The sequence below is a fragment of the Manis javanica genome, chromosome 11, assembly GCF_040802235.1.
Source record: "Manis javanica isolate MJ-LG chromosome 11, MJ_LKY, whole genome shotgun sequence".
NCBI classification, from domain to species: Eukaryota; Metazoa; Chordata; class Mammalia; order Pholidota; family Manidae; genus Manis; species Manis javanica.
In genome coordinates, this window is record NC_133166.1 from 51,173,406 (window position 1) to 51,192,692 (window position 19,287).

General features: G+C 39.0%; 1 protein-coding gene across 2 annotated transcripts in view; it reads right to left on the reverse strand.

Annotated features, from left to right (window-relative positions):
• The window catches only part of DCDC1 (doublecortin domain containing 1), a 496,388-nt gene that overhangs the window by 400,233 nt on the left and 76,868 nt on the right, over positions 1-19,287 (reverse strand). Inside the window, exon 9 of one of the 2 annotated variants that reach the window (XM_073216357.1) lies at positions 15,415-15,508. In XM_073216357.1, the coding sequence (XP_073072458.1) occupies positions 15,415-15,508 (94 nt within the window). Of the gene's footprint in view, positions 1-15,406; positions 15,509-19,287 lie in introns of those variants that run through there. The other variant, XM_073216358.1, reaches the window with a different exon arrangement.

Below are 19,287 nucleotides of genomic sequence, written 5' to 3' on the forward strand. Positions count from 1 at the left end.
AAACACACACACAAATATGGACCAGAAAGCAAAAGAAAAGTAAAAAAAAAAAAGGAAAAACTCAACTGCAGCAAACAATACATCCTCAACCCTATTAAAGAAGGGAACTTTTCTGAAAGCAACAGAGGCATTAAAGGCAAACCCCAGAGGCGGAGCCAAGATGGCGGCGTGAGTAGAGCAGTGGAAATCTCCTCCCAAAAACACATAGAGCTATGAAAATATAACAAAGAAAAATCTTCCTAAAATAGAGACCACAGGACACAGGACAACATCCAGACCACATCCACACCTGCAAGAACCCAGCGCCTTGTGAAGGGGGTAAGATACAAGCCCCGGCCCGGCGGGACCCGAGCGCCCCTCCCCCCGGCTCCCGGCGGGTGGAGAGAAACCGGAGCGGTTTTTTTTTTTTTTTTTTTTTTTGGCGAGCGCTTTTTGGAAGCCTTAGAGGGACGGGCCCCCGTTGCTGGGGAGGCAGGGTGGCGGGACCGGTGAGGAGGTGCCTGGGAACGGCGCAGGAGGACAAAGAATATCCCGCGTTTCTCCCTGCGAGACCTGGGGGCGGGTGCCTGAGACCGGTGCCTGAGGACGGAGGAGGTCGCGCGTTTTTCCCCTTTTTTTTTTTTCTCTTTTTGGCGAGCGCTTTTTGGAAGCCTTGAAGGGACGGGGACCCCAGTGCTAGGGAGGCACGGTGGCGGGACTGGTGAGTGGGTGGCTGGGACCGGCGCCTGAGGACAAAGAATATCCCCCGTTTTTCCCTGCGGGACCGGTGGGCGGGTGCCTGAGACCAGCACTTGAGGACAGAGGAAATCGCGCGTTTTTCCCCTTTTTTTTTTCTCTTTTCTGCGAGTGCATTTTGGAAGCCTAAAAGGGACAGGGACCCCGGTGCTAGGGAGGCAGGGCGGCGGGACTGGTGAGCGGGTGCCTGGGACCGGCACCTGAGGACAAAGAATATCCCGCATTTTTCCCTGTGGGACCGGTGGGTGGGTGCCTGAGACCAGCACCTGAGGACGGAAGAAATCGCGCGTTTTTCCCCTTTTTTTTTCTCTCTTTTTGCCGAGTGCTTTTTGGAAGCCTTGAAGGGACAGGGACCCCGGTGCTAGGGAGGCAGGGCGGCAGGACTGCTGAGCGGGTGCGTGGGACCAGTGCCTGAGGACAAAGAATATTGAGCGTTCCTTCCCTGCGGGACCGGTGGGTGGGTGCTTTTTGGAAGCCTTGAAAGGACAGGGACCCTGGTGCTAGGGAGACAGGGCAGCAGGACCAGTGAGCGGGTGCCTGGGACCGGCACCTGAGGACAAAAAAAAAAAAAAAAAAAAATCGCTTGTTTTTTCCTTTTTTTTCCTTTTTTTTTTCTCTTTCTTTCTGTTCCCTCTCTCATTGTTGCTGCTGTTGTTTTGGTTTGGAGAGTGCTTTTTGGAAATCTTAAAGGGGCAGGACAGGTCACTTAGACCAGAAGCAGGGAATCTGGGGATCTCTGGGCACTCTAACCCCCTGGGCAGCAGGGGGCACAGAGACCCCGTACGGAGATAAATAGTCTCCTGGCTGCTCCCCCTCCAACGGGGCTCCACCATTTTGGAGGAACAGCCCCAGCCAGGCCAAGCCCACAGCAACAGCGGAGATAAACCCCAAAGCAACTGGGCGGGAAGCAGAAGCCCTGTCTGCGCACAGCTGCCCAGCACAAGCCACTAGAGGTCGCTATTCTCCCAGGAAAAGGCTACAAACCAACAAGAAGGGAAGCTCTTCCAGCGGTCACTTGTACCAGCTCTGCAAACTATCTCTATCACCATGAAAAGGCAAAACTACAGGCAGACAAAGATCACAGAGACAACACCTGAGAAGGAGACAGACCTAACTAGTCCTCCTGAAAAAGAATTCAAAATAAAAATCATGAACATGCTGACAGAGATGCAGAGAAAAATGCAAGAGCAATGGGATGAGATGCAGAGAAAAATGCAAGAGCAGTGGGATGAGATGCAGAGAAAAATGCAAGAGCAGTGGGATGAAGTCCGGAAGGAGATCACGGATGTCAGGAAAGAGATCACAGAAGTGAAACAATCCCTGGAAGGATTTATAAGCAGAATGGATAAGATGCAAGAGGCCATTGAAGGAATAGAAGCCAGAGAACAGGAACGTATAGAAGCTGACATAGAGAGAGATAAAAGGATCTCCAGGAATGAAACAACACTAAGAGAAATATGTGACCAATACAAAAGGAAAAACATTCGTATTATAGGGATACCAGAAGAGGAAGAAAGAGGAAAAGGGATAGAAAGTGTCTTTGAAGAAATAATTGCTGAAAACTTCCCCAAACTGGGGGAGGAAATAATCGAACAGACCATGGAATTATACAGAACCCCCAACAGAAAGGATCCAAGGAGGACAACACCAAGACACATAATAATTAAAATGGCAAGGATCAAGGACAAGGAAAGAGTTTTAAAGGCAGCTAGAGAGAAAAAGGTCACCTATAAAGGAAAACCAATCAGGCTAACATCAGACTTCTCAACAGAAACCCTACAGGCCAGAAGAGAATGGCATGATATACTTAATGCAATGAAACAGAAGGGCCTTGAACCAAGGATACTGTATCCAGCACGACTATCATTTAAATATGATGGTGGGATCAAACAATTCCCAGACAAGCAAAAGCTGAGGGAATTTGCTTCCCACAAACCACCTTTACAGGGCATCCTACAGGGACTGCTCTAGATGGCAGCACCCCTAAAAAGAGCACAGAACAAAACACACAACATATGAAGAATGGAGGAGGAGGAATAAGAAGGGAGAGAAGAAAAGAATCTCCAGACAGTGTATATAACAGCTCAATAAGCGAGCTAAGTTAGGCAGTAAGATACTAAAGAAGCTAACCTTGAACCTTTGGTAACCACGAATCTAAAGCCTGCAATGGCAATAAGTACATATCTTTCAATAGTCACCCTAAATGTAAATGGACTTAATGCACCAATCAAAAGACATAGAGTAATAGAATGGATAAAAAAGCAAGACCCATCTATATGCTGCTTACAAGAAACTCACCTTAAACCCAAAGATAAGCATAGACTAAAAGTCAAGGGATGGAAAAACATATTTCAGGCAAACAACAGTGAGAAGAAAGCAGGGGTTGCAGTACTAATATCAGACAAAATAGACTTCAAAACAAAGAAAGTAACAAGAGATAAAGAAGGCCACTACATAATGATAAAGGGCTCAGTCCAACAAGAGGATATAACCATTCTAAATATATATGCACCCAATACAGGAGCACCAGCATATGTGAAGCAAATACTAACAGAACTAAAGAGGGAAATAGACTGCAATGCATTCATTGTAGGAGACTTCAACACACCACTCACCCCAAAGGATAGATCCACCGGGCAGAAAATAAGTAAAGACACACAGGCACTGAACAACACACTAGAACAGATGGACCTAATAGACATCTATAGAACTCTACATCCAAAAGCAACAGGATATACATTCTTCTCAAGTGCACATGGAACATTCTCCAGAATAGACCACATACTAGCTCACAAAAAGAGCCTCAGTAAATTCCACAATATTGAAATTCTACCAACCAATTTTTCAGACCACAAAGGTATGAAAGTAGAAATAAATTCTACAAAGAAAACAAAAAGGCTCACAAACACATGGAGGCTTAACAACATGCTACTAAATAATCAATGGATCAATGAACAAATCAAAATAGAGATCAAGGAATATATAGAAACAAATGACAACAACAACACTAAGCCCCAACTTCTGTGGGATGCAGCGAAAGCAGTCTTAAGAGGAAAGTATATAGCAATCCAGGCACACTTGAAGAAGGAAGAACAATCCCAAATGAATAGTCTAACATCACAATTATTAAAACTGGAAAAAGAAGAACAAATGAGGCCTAAAGTCAGCAGAAGGAGGGACATAATAAAGATCAGAGAAGAAATAAACAAAATTGAGAAGAATAAAACAATAGCAAAAATCAACGAAACCAAGAGCTGGTTCTTTGAGAAAATAAACAAAATAGATAAGCCTCTAGCCCAACTTATTAAGAGAAAAAGAGAGTCAACACAAATCAACATAATCAGAAATGAGAATGGAAAAATCACGACAGACTCCACAGAAATACAAAGAATTATTAAAGACTACTATGAAAACCTATATGCCAACAAGCTGGAAAACCTAGAAGAAATGGACAACTTCCTAGAAAAATACAACCTCCCAAGACTGACCAAGGAAGAAACACAAAAGTTAAATAAACCAATTACAAGCAAAGAAATTGAAACAGTAATCAAAAAACTACCCAAGAACAAAACCCCGGGGCCGGACGGATTTACCTCGGAATTTTATCAGACACACAGAGAAGACATAATACCCATTCTCCTTAAAGTGTTCCACAAAATAGAAGAAGAGGGAATACTCCCAAACTCATTCTATGAAGCCAACATCACCCTAATACCAAAACCAGGAAAAGACCCCACCAAAAAAGAAAATTACAGACCAATATCCCTGATGAATGTAGATGCAAAAATACTCAATAAAATACTAGCAAACAGAATTCAACAGTATATCAAAAGGATCATACACCATGACCAAGTGGGGTTCATCCCAGGGATGCAAGGATGGTACAACATTCGAAAATCCATCAACATCATCCACCACATCAACAAAAAGAAAGACAAAAACCACATGATCATCTCCATAGATGCTGAAAAAGCATTTGACAAAATTCAACATCCATTCATGATAAAAACTCTCAGCAAAATGGGAATAGAGGGCAAGTACCTCAACATAATAAAGGCCATATATGATAAACCCACAGCCAGCATTATACTGAACAGCGAGAAGCTGAAAGCATTTCCACTGAGATCGGGAACCAGACAGGGATGCCCACTCTCCCCACTGTTATTTAACATAGTACTGGAGGTCCTAGCCACGGCAATCAGACAAAACAAAGAAATACAAGGAATCCAGATTGGTAAAGAAGAAGTTAAACTGTCACTATTTGCAGATGATATGATACTGTACATAAAAAACCCTAAAGACTCCACTCCAAAACTACTAGAACTGATATCGGAATACAGCAAAGTTGCAGGATACAAAATCAACACACAGAAATCTGTAGCTTTCCTATACACTAACAACGAATCAATAGAAAGAGAAATCAGGAAAACAATTCCATTCACCATTGCATCAAAAAGAATAAAATACCTAGGAATAAACCTAACCAAGGAAGTGAAAGACTTATACTCTGAAAACTACAAGTCACTCTTAAGAGAAATTAAAGGGGACACTAATAAATGGAAACTCATCCCATGCTCATGGCTAGGAAGAATTAATATCGTCAAAATGGCCATCCTGCCGAAAGCAATATACAAATTTGATGCAATCCCTCTCAAATTACCAGCAACATTCTTCAATGAATTGGAACAAATAATTCAAAAATTCATATGGAAACACCAAAGACCCCGAATAGCCAAAGCAATCCTGAAAAAGAAGAATAAAGTAGGGGGGATCTCACTCCCCAACTTCAAGCTCTACTACAAAGCCATAGTAATCAAGACAATTTGGTACTGGCACAAGAACAGAGCCACAGACCAGTGGAACAGATTAGAGACCCCAGAAATTAACCGAAACATATATGGTCAATTAATATTTGATAAAGGAGCCATGGACATACAATGGCAAAATGACAGTCTCTTCAACAGATGGTGCTGGCAAAACTGGACAGCTACATGTAGGAGAATGAAACTGGACCATTGTCTAACCCCATATACAAAGGTAAACTCAAAATGGATCAAAGACCTGAATGTAAGTCACGAAACCATTAAACTCTTGGAAAAAAACATAGGCAAAAACCTCTTAGACATAAACATGAGTGATCTCTTCTTGAACATATCTCCCCGGGCAAGGAAAACAACAGCAAAAATGAGCAAGTGGGACTACATTAAGCTGAAAAGCTTCTGTACAGCGAAAGACACCATCAATAGAACAAAAAGGAACCCTACAGTATGGGAGAATATATTTGAAAATGACAGATCTGATAAAGGCTTGACGTCCAGAATATATAAAGAGCTCACACGCCTCAACAAACAAAAAACAAATAACCCAATTAAAAAATGGGCAGAGGAACTGAACAGACAGTTCTCCAAAAAAGAAATACAGATGGCCAAGAGACACATGAAAAGATGCTCCACATCGCTAATTATCAGAGAAATGCAAATTAAAACTACAATGAGGTATCACCTCACACCAGTAAGGATAGCTGCCATCCAAAAGACAAACAACAACAAATGTTGGTGAGGCTGTGGAGAAAGGGGAACCCTCCTACACTGCTGGTGGGAATGTAAATTCGTTCAACCATTGTGGAAAGCAGTATGGAGGTGCATCAAAATGCTCAAAACAGACCTACCATTTGACCCAGGAATTCCACTCCTAGGAATTTACCCTAAGAACGCAGCAATCAAGTTTGAGAAAGACAGATGCACTCCTATGTTTATCGCAGCACTATTTACAATAGCCAAGAATTGGAAGCAACCTAAATGTCCATCTGTAGATGAATGGATAAAGAAGATGTGGTACATATACACAATGGAATACTACTCAGCCATAAGAAGTGGAAAAATCCAACCATTTGCAGCAACATGGATGGAGCTGGAGAGTATTATGCTCAGTGAAATAAGCCAAGCGGAGAAAGAGAAATACCAAATGATTTCACTCATCTGAGGAGTATAGGAACAAAGGAAAAACTGAAGGAACAAAACAGCAGCAGAATTACAGAACCCAAAAATGGACTAACAGGTACCAAAGGGAAAGGAACTGGGGAGGATGGGTGGACAGGGAGGGATAAGGGGGGGGAAGAAGAAGGGGGGTATTAAGATTAGCATGCATGGGGGGGAGGGAGAAAGGGGAGGGTGGGCTGCACAACACAGAGAGGACAAGTAGTGACTCTACCACATTTTGCTAAGCTGATGGACAGTAACCGTAATGTGGTTGTTAGGGGGGACCTGATATAGGGGAGAGCATAGTAAACATAGTATTCTTCAGGTAAGTGTAGATTAAAAATTAAAAAAAAAAAAAAAGAAAGAAAGAAAAGGGGGATTACTCCTTAACAGGATAAAATTATTGGTAAATCAAAGATCAACGCATGCTTTAAATATCCTTAATGTTGATCACTTAAAGGGTGTCAGATGATCAGCTATGGAGGTACTCTTTGCTGATAATATTCCTTTCTCTTAATTAAAAAAAAAAAAAAAAAAAAGCAGTTCCTATGTGCTGACCTCCAATGAGTTCTGGACAGTGGTATAGAGGGCATGTCAAAGTGTGGGCAAAGGGTCTGTTTGTTTCTATGCAGAAGATCAAGGCCTAGCTTGGATACCCAGAAAATGAACTAAGATACGATATGAGGAGGAGCTTCCGGCATCAGCACTCTCTGGAGGACTCGTGCCGGGGGATGATCATCAAAAAGCCTCCATAGGGATCCGGACGATGCTGCGGTTGTGGCTGCATCCAGCCCACCATCTCCTGGACTTGCCATAAGAAGGAGGAGGGAGATGTCTAGGCTGGCATGTGCATACAGTGAGACAACGAATTTGACTGGATCTGTACTGTTGGAACTCAACCAGGGGTTGGGAGGGGTGCAAGTTGTAGCACCCCAAAATCTCATGACTATAGACTATCTATGGTTAAAAGAACATATGGGATGTGAACAGATCCCAGAAATGGGCTGCTTTAATTTGTCTGATGGTTCAAGTACAGTTGGAAAATATCCATCATATCATAGATAAATTTTCACAAATGCCTAGGGTGCCTAAATGGTTTTCTTGGCTTCACTGGAGATGGCTGGTAATTATAGATTTGCTTTGTTTATGTCACCGTATTCCTATTATGTTAATATGTGTGTGCAAATTAGTTAGTAGTTTAAAACCTATACATACTTAAGGTACTATACAAGAAGATATGTCAAAGAAATAATCAATCCTCCCAAGTTTCCTTCATATGCTACATCTATAGCTTTTCTTCTTCCTTCCTAATTACAAACCTTAAATAGAATTCGTGCCTCATATCGAATTTACCGAGTATCATAATTCCTCCAGGTGGTAAAGATACCTCGAGACAAGTGCTGGGCATAGAAGCCACAGGGCATAAATCTGCAAAGAAGTAAAAAGCTAACCTTTGCAAACAATATGGCTTCTCTCTCACTTACCAACTTTACATTTCCCTGTATGGCCCCGGAAGATGACTGGTTAGCCAGAGACGGGTAAGATTCCTCAAGGGAGGAACAACCTAAGACAGGCACAGTCGCAGGGGGGCCATCAGGTGAGAATTTGGGGATCAACAGAGGTGAGGCTCAGAACCTCACCCCCCCTGCTTTGAGAGAAATCTTCTGCATCCGTGGATGTCTTGCTGCCCTTGTCTAGCCTGGATTAATACTTAGTCCATAGGCACACACCTGATCATCTGATCATCTACATTTGCCTTCTTACAGCACTAAACTATGTTTTCTACCTTTATCTTGCATCTACCTACCACTTCAGCATTTTATTAAAAATAAAAATAATAATAATAATAGGAGAAATGTGGGATCAACATATAAATCAAGTACAAAAATCAAATGAATATTCATATTTGACCTGATGGTTTATAGGTCATATTGCATGATCAAAACCGAAAGTTTCTGTGATGACTGCCCTTGTACTGTTCACCATGTAAGAATTTATTCACTCTGTAAGAATTCGTTCACCATGTAAGAACTTGTTCGTTATGCTTCAGAAGATTGGAGACTGACGAGAATTAGGCTTGAGATGGATTAATGATTGTACATTGAGCATTGACCCCCCTATACTGAATTTTATTGTTGTTAACAACCATTTGATCAATAAATATGAGAGATGCCCTCTCAAAAAAAAAAAAAAAAAAAGGCAAACCCCAGAGGCAAATCCTAAATGCTGCAGAAAAAGACAGAAATGTTATCTCAAGACCAGGAGCATTCAAAGACTGAAGGAGATGGCAGTAGTGTTGGTCCTTACTGGTCATCTAAGAATGTGAGCTTCAGAAATATAAACACCTACTTCAATTCAGAAATCCACTGAAAGTTACTCTCCAACTGGAACCCATGTGGGTATGAAGGGGAACCTGTGCCCATGAAGTAGGTTTCTTAGGCTTAAATAATTCCAAAACCAGAAGCTACTACAGCTCTGTGATCCAGATAGAAATTACTCCTCCCAAGGCAAGGTGGATGCTATGCTACCAGGTACAACCCACCCTCTGTTCAGCCCAGGGTCCAGAAACATGGGACTCAAAGTGAAAAGAATATTAAGATGTTTAGAATACTCTACAAAGGTAAATAACTGTACCTCAAACAAGATTCTAAGACTGGGGCTGCTACCAACATAAATTTCCAAATGTTGCAAGAATGCAACACTCCCTATACCCTCTTTAAGAATAATAATAACAGCGATAATGAAGAAAATGCTATCCAATGCTTACCAGGTGTCGGACACTTGTTCTAAGGACTGTATGTGTAATTCTTTTGATCCTTAGTACAACCTATTAAGGTAATTACTATAATCCTTATTTGTCAGATGAGGAAACAGACTCTCAGAGAAACTAAACAACCATCATACAAGCAGCATAACTGGAATTTGAACTCTGGCTCCCAAATCAGAACACTTTAACAAACACTTTATGCAGCTTCTTTGGGAGAGGACACAGTGTGCACTGGTTAATTTGTCCCTCAAGATATTATACATATATAATATTATAATTAACACTTTGATGGGAGATTGCTTCCCAACAAGTTATGTCATAGGTTGTAGCCCCTAATCAACACTGTAAATCAACTGGCATCTTGGAAAGACTGACATGAAAAATGTTCTTCTTATCTTCCTTCAGTTATTCTCTGCAACGGCCTTTGACAACAAGCATGTGGGTCTGGATCATGCCAAACATAGGGTCCTGGAAACTGCTTTGTTTGTAATGCCCACATTAGAAACTGGGGATTGGCTTCTGTTCTGAATGTGCTGGATGTGGGGTAATTTTGTGATCATCTTTCTGTTCAACTGAAGGTAGGGCACATGAGAAATTTGGTGTAGATCCAATTCAACTTCTGAGGTCCTCAGGGATGACACCACTGCAGGAGCCCAGATAGTAGCTGCTAGAAGAATTCCAGCTCAAACCAGGTGTGCAGAATCTGACTGGCTGATGCTGGGCAGAGTGAAGATCAGGAAGAACTTCAATTTCTTTGAATTTAAACTTAAGGAGTTTGAACTTTTATCAGATTTTAACTCACAAAGGTAAGATTATTTGATTTTGGTGTAGACAAAAATTTTCTGTGTAGACATAAAAATCTTGGATTTTTCATTTCTTCACAAAAATTTGATAATGGCCAAGAGTTGTCATTTAAATTCAGAGTGTGTTATTGAAATTTCGTAATTGAAATATGTTAATACTGTTATTTGACTTCTGGAATCTCTGAAAAACTTGTCAGAGACTATATGGATATTTTGGATAATGTTGGTGGGCATAATTTGGAGGGAAAAATGGAATAAGAAATGAACATTCAGTGTTTCATAGAGCTCGGAACCAGTTTATTAATGTGCTATTCTAACTTATTTCAGAATCTTTTAGGGTAAATTTCATACTACCTACTATGATCTGGAAGGATCCACAAAGATGCAGGGTTTGGATATTGAAATAGTAGCTTCACAGAGGTCCTAAGAGGCTGATGATCTTTTTCCTCAAGAGTGAGACAGACTCCTCTGATTCACTATGATGTAATAATTATGCCAAAGAAGTTAACAGAACAAAATGTTGAGGAATGTTAGTGGGAATAAGATTGTTATTAAACAACTCCATCAAACTGACACTATCTAAGGATGGCCACCATCCAAAAGACAAACAACAACAAATGTTGGTGAGGATGTGGAGAAAGGGGAACCCTCCTACACTGCTGGTGGGAATGTAAATTAGTTCAATCATTGTGGAGAGCAGTATGGAGGTTCCTCAAAATGCTCAAAATAGAAATACCATTTGACCCAGGAATTCCACTCCTAGGAATTTACCCTAAGAATGCAGTTTCCCAGTCTCAAAGAGACATATGCACCCCTATGTTTATCACAGCACTATTTACAATAGCCAAGATATGGAAGCAACCTAAGTGTCCATCAGTAGATGAATGGATAAAGAAGATGTGGTACATATACACAATGGAATATTATTCAGCCATAAGAAAACAAATATTACCACTTGCAACAACATGGATGGAGGTAGAGGGTATTATGCTCAGTGAAATAAGCCAGGTGGAGAAAGACAAGTATCAGATGATTTCACTCATCTGTGGAGTATAAGAACATTGCTGAAGGAACAAAACAGCAGCAGACACACAGAACCCAAGAATGGACTAACAGTTGCCAAAGGGAAAGGGACTGGGGGAGGTGGGTTGGAAGAGAGGGAGAAGGGGAATAATGGGCATTACGATTAGCACACATAATGTAGGTGGGGCACAGGGAAGGCAGTATAGCACAGAGAAGGCAAGTAGTGATTCTATAGCATCTTACTATGTGGAAAGACAATGACTATAATGGGGTATGTGGTGGGGACTTGATAATGGGGGGAATCTAATAACCACAATGTTGCTCATGTAATTGTATATTAATGATACCAAAATAAATAAATAAATAAACAACCAAAGTAAAAAAGTAAAGTATAAGCCAAAAGTACGTAAAAAAGGAGAAAAAGTAAGCTTACAGATATTTTTGTGTTTTGTAACTATTTTTACATCTAAGTTGTAATCATCCCTTCTTAAATTTATAGGTTAACATTACTAACAAAATAAAGTAAAATTTATATTATTTGTTTATAACCCTTTCCACCCCCCAAAATCTGACACTATCTAATATGTTTTGCCCTGTTATGTGCTTGTAACAACAAATAGCTCATATGTGATCAGCAAATGGGTGAAGGCCATCAGTATGATAAGGACGTTTGATGGGTGAATATGTTTTTTCCTAGGGAAAGGAAGCCAACAGAACAGGAGTAGAATTATATCCTTCAGCAAGAAAGAGAAAAGGCCTTAGGTTGGTCATTGTACTGGGGTTCCCCTCCCAGAAAGGTGCACCTGTGGCCTTGTGTGATGCTCTGTGGAGTCTCGCTTCCTCCTGTGCCTTCCTTAACGAAAGCCCCACTGACTCAAGCATACAGTCAACTTTCATCTGCATTGTCTCACACTCAACTCTCTGTGCAGTTCTAATATCACCACAAGCAGCATTCTGATGATGCCTATCCAGGCTGTTTACATTATCTCCTAAAAATATTATTATTTTAATTAGTGTTCTTGTTTTAAAGGTGCATAGATTTTAAAGTTTTCCTTAACCCTATTTTTCTCGTAGCCCTGTTATTTTGGTAGGCATTATTTTGCAGAATGTATATTTCATGTGTATATTATGTTCTAGCAGAAATACTAGTTGTTGATCATAGATAGTAATATGGCATCTTTACACAGTGGGTAGTGCACTTCTACTTTAGAAAGAATTGATTTATATAGGAACCACAGCTGAAGAACTTTTTCACATGTAACAATATAAATTTCTTTGTTAAAATCTTCTATGGTTTAGAAATCTAAAAACAAAGCAATTTGCAACTCCTATGGGTTTTTTAAAGTATTACCAGACTTGATAAATAGTTTAATGTCATGTCAAATATGCTCATTTCTCACAACGTAGGAGAAAAACTTAAAAGTATATCTAATTCCAAAAAAGAAACAAAAGAAATTTTTTATTTTTTGTATCTGTTACTTCTAGTCCTTGGTACAATTATTCTTCTAATCTGTGCTTATAAATAAAGACTAATTGCTATAATCTTACTATTAGACATTATTAAATGACTTTTTCTCATCTGATATAGAGCAAACAAAAAAAAAAGTCATACATCAAATCAAAGTATTAGCATTTACTTAAATTAAAAGATAACTTTCACAGTACACTTGACCTCTCCCAAACTGAAGTCCAGAAGATCATGACAAATAAAAGTTTAGGGACTTAAATTGTTTGTTGCACTAAATCATGCTAACAAAGGAAAAAGAAATGCAAGAACTTAATGTTAAGTGACTAGGATGCTACAGATTGGAAGTTCCTTCATCAGGATTAATTTCTTTAAGTATTTTAAGTCCAGTGAACTTGTTATGCTTCCACATGTTAGTAGTTGCCTAGGCTAATTTCAGCTGGCATAAGCTTTTATAAGTATGCAAAAACACAGGGCAAGGCATGCATTAAAATGTGATAATAGCACACTTCTGGGACACATAAAGCTTGAGGCATGAATCTGAATGCCTCCGGCATGTGTGAAGTATGGCACTTCAGAGTCAGAGCTTTTCGGTTTTGGTAATTCTGTTATACCACGTTTGGGAAGGGGAAAAAAAATTTCTGATATAAATTTTTAATCTTAGCCAGAGTTCCTTATAGCTTTCATTCTAGCAATTTACTCAAGTACAATTTTTGTTAATTCCAGGTGAGCTGAAAATACACTCAAAGCGATAGGATCTTACGAAAATGTGTTATTTATTTATTTATTGAATACATGTTAAGAGTGATTATATAATATTATTGATCACAAGGAAATTATTAGTCACTGTGATCAGGGAACAGACAAAAAAATGTAAGAAAGGAGATATGAACTTTGATAATGATAGTATCCCCATCCCCCAAAAAATGCTCGTAAGGAAGCATTCCCCGTATTACATGTCTTCCAGGTAAATAACTATCTAATGCTTCTAGATAATGGGTAAGTGCTTTGAAATTATCTGATGGAAATTTCTAATAAAATGAAAAATAATTATATGTAATATGAACATTAAAAATGATCAAGACAATAGATTTACTTTCTAAACACACATCTATATATAATCCTTAGCAAAAAATAATTAGGATAATTTCTATGGTATATCACTTTCAAAAAAGACAAATAAGGAAGTGTGCTACTCTATGCTAAGGTAGAGATTTTAAAAATATTTTGGTTAAACAATAAGTATCAAAATATCACACTGGTCACTAAGTAGTATTAACCAAGGATGATAGAGCCCAGAAAAGTTTTCTTTTATATAATATAAGCAAAGATATTAGAAATAAATGGGAGTATCCAGTATAGTCATATCCTAAAATCAACTGTAGCTAGTTGTCCGGACCTAGCCTTGCAGTTAAGGTATGCCACTTAATATTTAGGCCCTCTTAACACATATAGAATTAAGGTTTTGATGAAGTGATAGAACCATAACAGTAGCACCTTTGATACTGTTAACAATAGCACTATTAAAGTAATAGTAATTAATACTAAAGTAATGAAAAGTAAATTTTTAAAGAAGTAAAAGTAAAAATACAGGGTATTATAAAATAATATAATAAATAATAAAATATGTAAACATATATAACAAAATAATAGTAACTACTACTAATGGTTATTTTTAAGTATAAATACATATAATAAAAAATAATAAAATAAAATACAACAAAATAGTAGTAGTAACTACTACTAATGGTAATTTAATAGTAGGACAAATATAGAATTCATGGTATTTTTGCTTTTAGAGACTGGCAAATCAGTGCCAGTAGAAATATAGATGGAGATTTTGACAAAATATTTTGACAAAACATACAATAAACTTGTTTTAAAGCAGATTTTGAAACTTTTGAAAAACCTCTACAAATTAACCAAAATATTTTTTAAATCTTTATCTCAGTAGCACACTTTCTCATTTGTCTCTTTTGAAAGCTGTATACCATAGAAATAGTTTGATTATGAGAATTTATCAATTACTTTTGTTCATTAAGTTATGGCTTACTAAGTTTAAAATCCCCACACATTAAAAAAAAAATCTAAGTTATCTTGTGCTATACACTGAATGTTTGTGTTCCCCCAAAATTCATAGAATGAAATCTAATATCCAATGTTATGGTATTTGGAGGTGATTAGATAGTTAATGAGGGTGGAGCCCTTATGAATGGAATTAATTTCCTTACACAAGAGACCCCAGAGAGTGCTTTTGTCCCTTCTACCACGTAAGGACACAATGAGAAGACAGCTATCTATGGAACAGGAAGCAAAACCCCACAGACACTGAATCTGCCAGGACCTTGATCTTGGACTTCTCAGACTCCATAACTATGGAAAATAAACGTTGTTCAAGCCACCCAGTCTATGGTACTTTTGTTATAGTAGCTCAAATGGACTAAAACATGATGAGTAAAAGATTCCTAAAGCCTTAATGCCATTCCATGATTTCCCTTTGTAGAAACATGACATATTTATCCATGTTCTAATTAAACCATTTTATTATATTCGTTTTCCTTTTAAATGTATTAAGTAAAAACAAAATTGTGTAAATGACTTTTGAAATATTATCATACAGTTTATAAAATCTTTGTCACTTACCTTTTGAAATATCTTTAATTTTCCTGCCATACAAATCATAAAGATATCTGGCTGGTGAAGTTAGGTTCATTCTCATTGTGCAAGTATCTAAAACCTACACAACGGGGAAAAAAATCTATAAATAATTTATTACAGTAAGTTCTGGTTAAATTGAATACGCACTTAAAGTCTTTATTATCCTACATAGATATAATTAAAAATCATATGGTAAAAAAATTAGATGATCTATAAAATGTTTATTATATATGAAATGACAAAAGGCATTTAAAATTGTTATACTCCAATTATACTTTAAAAATATACAATACAAATATTAATAAAAAAGAGAAAAAATAACATAAATATTTAAAAGTAGGTTACACACTATTTCATAAATGGTTTAACTCTAGAGGATTTTTTATATTATTCTAGCTATTTTGTAGGTATTTTACAATAGGAGGATATTACTTTTTAAATTAGGTCTTAAGGTACTTTCTATAGCTTTTAAATTCTTTCCAAGTGTCTTAAAATAAATTTTAAATATAATCTGATCACCATTCACCTTGATAACTTACATTGTCTGGATATTTGAAAATGGAATTAATAAAGCGCATTTCAAGGCCTTCCATGAGCTGAGTGTCAAGAACTTCACTTTTAATGGTTTCTAATATGCTCAAGTTTTTTTCTAAATATTTTAATGTCTTGACTTGTTCTTGATGTAGCCCTTATAAAGGTGTAAAAGTCATCTTCCCAACTACAGGGAAGACTTAAACATGCATCCATTGAAGAGAATGGTGAGAAAAATTAAAGTAACAGAGGGGTTTGAGTAACCTGAGGCAGGTTTTATTAGGTTTTCAGAAGTGATCCCCCAAATACAAAACTCTCCATATTCATTTAAAAATACATAATACATTCCAAATCCAAACTGAAATTGCTACTGAAGGACAGTGTTCATTACATGATTATATAGTAAAAGAACCATCTTTCTATTGCTAATACCAGCTAGCCTCCATATGTGTGCACTTTCAACCCTTCTTTACAGTATTCTCTAATAATCCTTTGTATTTCAGTAGTATCCATAGTGATTTTCCTCTCTCATTTCTGATTCTGTTTATGTGTGTAGACTCCCTTTTTTTCTTGATAAGTCTGGCTAGAGGTTTATCTATTTTGTTTATTTTTTCAAAAAAAACCAGCTCTTGGTTTCATTAATTCTTCTATTGTTTTATTCTTTTCAATTTTATTTATTTCTTCTCTGATCTTTATTATGTCCCTCCTCTACTGACTTTGGGCCTCATTTGTTCTTCTTTTCCCAGTTTCAATAATTGTGATTTTAAACTGTTAGTTTGGGATTGTTCTTCCTTCTTTAAATAGGCCTGAATTGCTATGCACTTTCTTCTTAGACCTGCCTTCACTACATCCCACAGAAGTTGGGGCATTGGGCTGCTGTTTTCATTTGTCTCCATATATTGCTTGATCTGTTTTAATTTGGTCATTGATCCTTGGTTATTTAGGAGCATGTTGTTAAGCCTCCATATGTTTGTGAGCCTTTTTGTTTTCTTTGTACAATTTAATTATAGTTTCATACCTTTGTGATCTGAGCAGCTGGTTGGTACAATTTCTATCTTTTTTAATTTACTGAGGCTCTTTTTGTGGCCATGGCAGTGGTTGCAGATGAGTGGCGCCAGTGCCTGCCAGGAGGACAAAGCCCTTTCCTGCTTCTCAGCCACAGTGACTATCTTCACTGTCAGGACCTGTGAGCCGGGTCCCAAGAGTGGCCTCTAGGTTAATCCCCTGAATTGCTGTGGGTGGGGTGGCCCTCCTGCTGGCTTGGAGCAACTGTGGGGGGGTCACTGGTGAGCAGCACAGGTGTCTGCCTGGAGGACAAAGCCATTTCCTGCTTCCCAGCCGCAGTGCCTGTTTCTGCTGTCAGGGCCAGTGAGCCGTGCACCAAGAGTGCCCTCTGGGTTAGTCCCCTAAATTGCCATGGGCGGAGCAGCCCTTGGCATGGCCCAGGGCAATGGCAGGGGTCTCAGGTGAGCGGCGTTGTTGTCTGCCAGGAGGACAGAGCCCTTTCGTTTCCCTGCCACAGTGCCTGCCTCCGCTGTCAGGGCCGGTTAGCCCTGCATGGGGAGAAGCCTCTATGTTAAGCCATGTAGTTGCTGTATGTGGGGCTGCCCTCTGGCTGGTCTGAAGCAATGGTGGGGACAGCATGTTTGCCTGAAGATGCCAGCAGGGAGGAAGAAGAGAGGCAGGCTGCTTATCAGGGTGAGGGGCCTTGGCTGAATTGCCAGCCAGGGGGATGGAGTGCCTGAAGTTGCTGAAAGTTCCCAACCTGTTGAGCTGAGTGTGCAGGGACGACTTTGTCCACCTGTTCTGTCTCCTAAACCCTTGCCCCTTTAGCAGCCCTCTCAATGTTGGGAAGTCTCTCAAAGCACCCACCTTTCTTTTGTCCCAGGCAGCTGGTTGTGGAACCTGTTCACAGTCTCAGCTTCTGACTTTGTTTTTCACCCCCTCTAGTCTCCAGAGCGCCATGCAATGTGGGTTTGTGCTCCCGGAGTAGATTTCTAGGGTTGGGTATTTAGCAGTCCTGCACTCTACTCCCTCCCCACTCTGATTCTCTTCCTCCCACCAGGGAGCTGGGGTAGGGGGAGAACTCGGGTCCTACCAGGCTGTGGCTTTTTTACTTTACCCTTTTCTGTGAGATGTTTTCTTCTCCCAGATATAGACTGGCTGGTGCAATCTTATTTCTGGTCACTCTTTGAGGAATAGTTGTATTTGCTGTATTTTCATAATATATGTGATTTGGGGAGGAGATTTCTGCCTCACTTCTCATGCTGCCATCTTAGAACACTTTTATCCTTTCTTTAAATCTGAAGCCTGTAATCCTAGTCCTAACCTACACAATGGACATATTTAAAAAGCTTAATGTGTATATAGAGGTAAAGTTGTACTTTCCTTTCAGTCTGGACAACAACTTTAAAACATGATGACTGATATGATTTATCTAGTTGCTGTGTCTAGTAATATATTGCATTTAAAAGGCAAATATTTAGCTGATAAATTTAATTGGAAAAATGGACCTTTACTGGATTATATCAGAGGTTCTCTTTATTCTACCCCTATCCATATGTACCACTAATGTTCCCACCTGGGCATTCACAGGGTGTGTCTGTTTCTTGCACACTCGCTGCAATCCAGAGCTTTGTGCAATTCTTCAAAAACTATGTATTGTTAAGTCAAGAAGGCATATGTGCTTATGAATAAGAATGAAGTTATAGGAATGATCTTACACACTCTGATTTATGAGGGAAATAATCACAATATCAATGCTTTATTTAGTTAAATAACAATGTACTTATATGTGCTTCACAATTATGTGTAAACATTGGAGCAAATCCATTGACCTCTAATCTGCCTTCAAGGGGTGTGTGAATACAGGTGTTCAATTCCTAACAGTGCCAGGTGTCCTCACAAGTCAGACACAGTCTCCTTAACTTGGAATAGTCCCTCTGGTATCACTGTACCCCTACCTCTCTCTAGCCTCCTTGCCCTTGGCTGGGACAGTTCCTTGCCACCCAATCAAATAAAATAACCCCAGTTGACTTTCTAAACATTATTCTTCCTGCCTTCCCTCTCACTTTCTTGGGCCGATTTCTTTAGGGACTACTACACAAAAGTTCACCTAGGACTTTATTCCATGATCTGAAATCTTTACTAATGATGCTTGGAAAGCAATATTCAAAATTTAAGAGAGACAGTATATGGAGAAGAAACAAGTTTTGTCTGTAACTTGAAACAGAAAGGAGAGTGGAATATATTGACTGACATTGGCATGGGATCTACCCTTACTTTTTTAAAATACTTTAAGTAATTAACACAAGTGATCTCTGACTA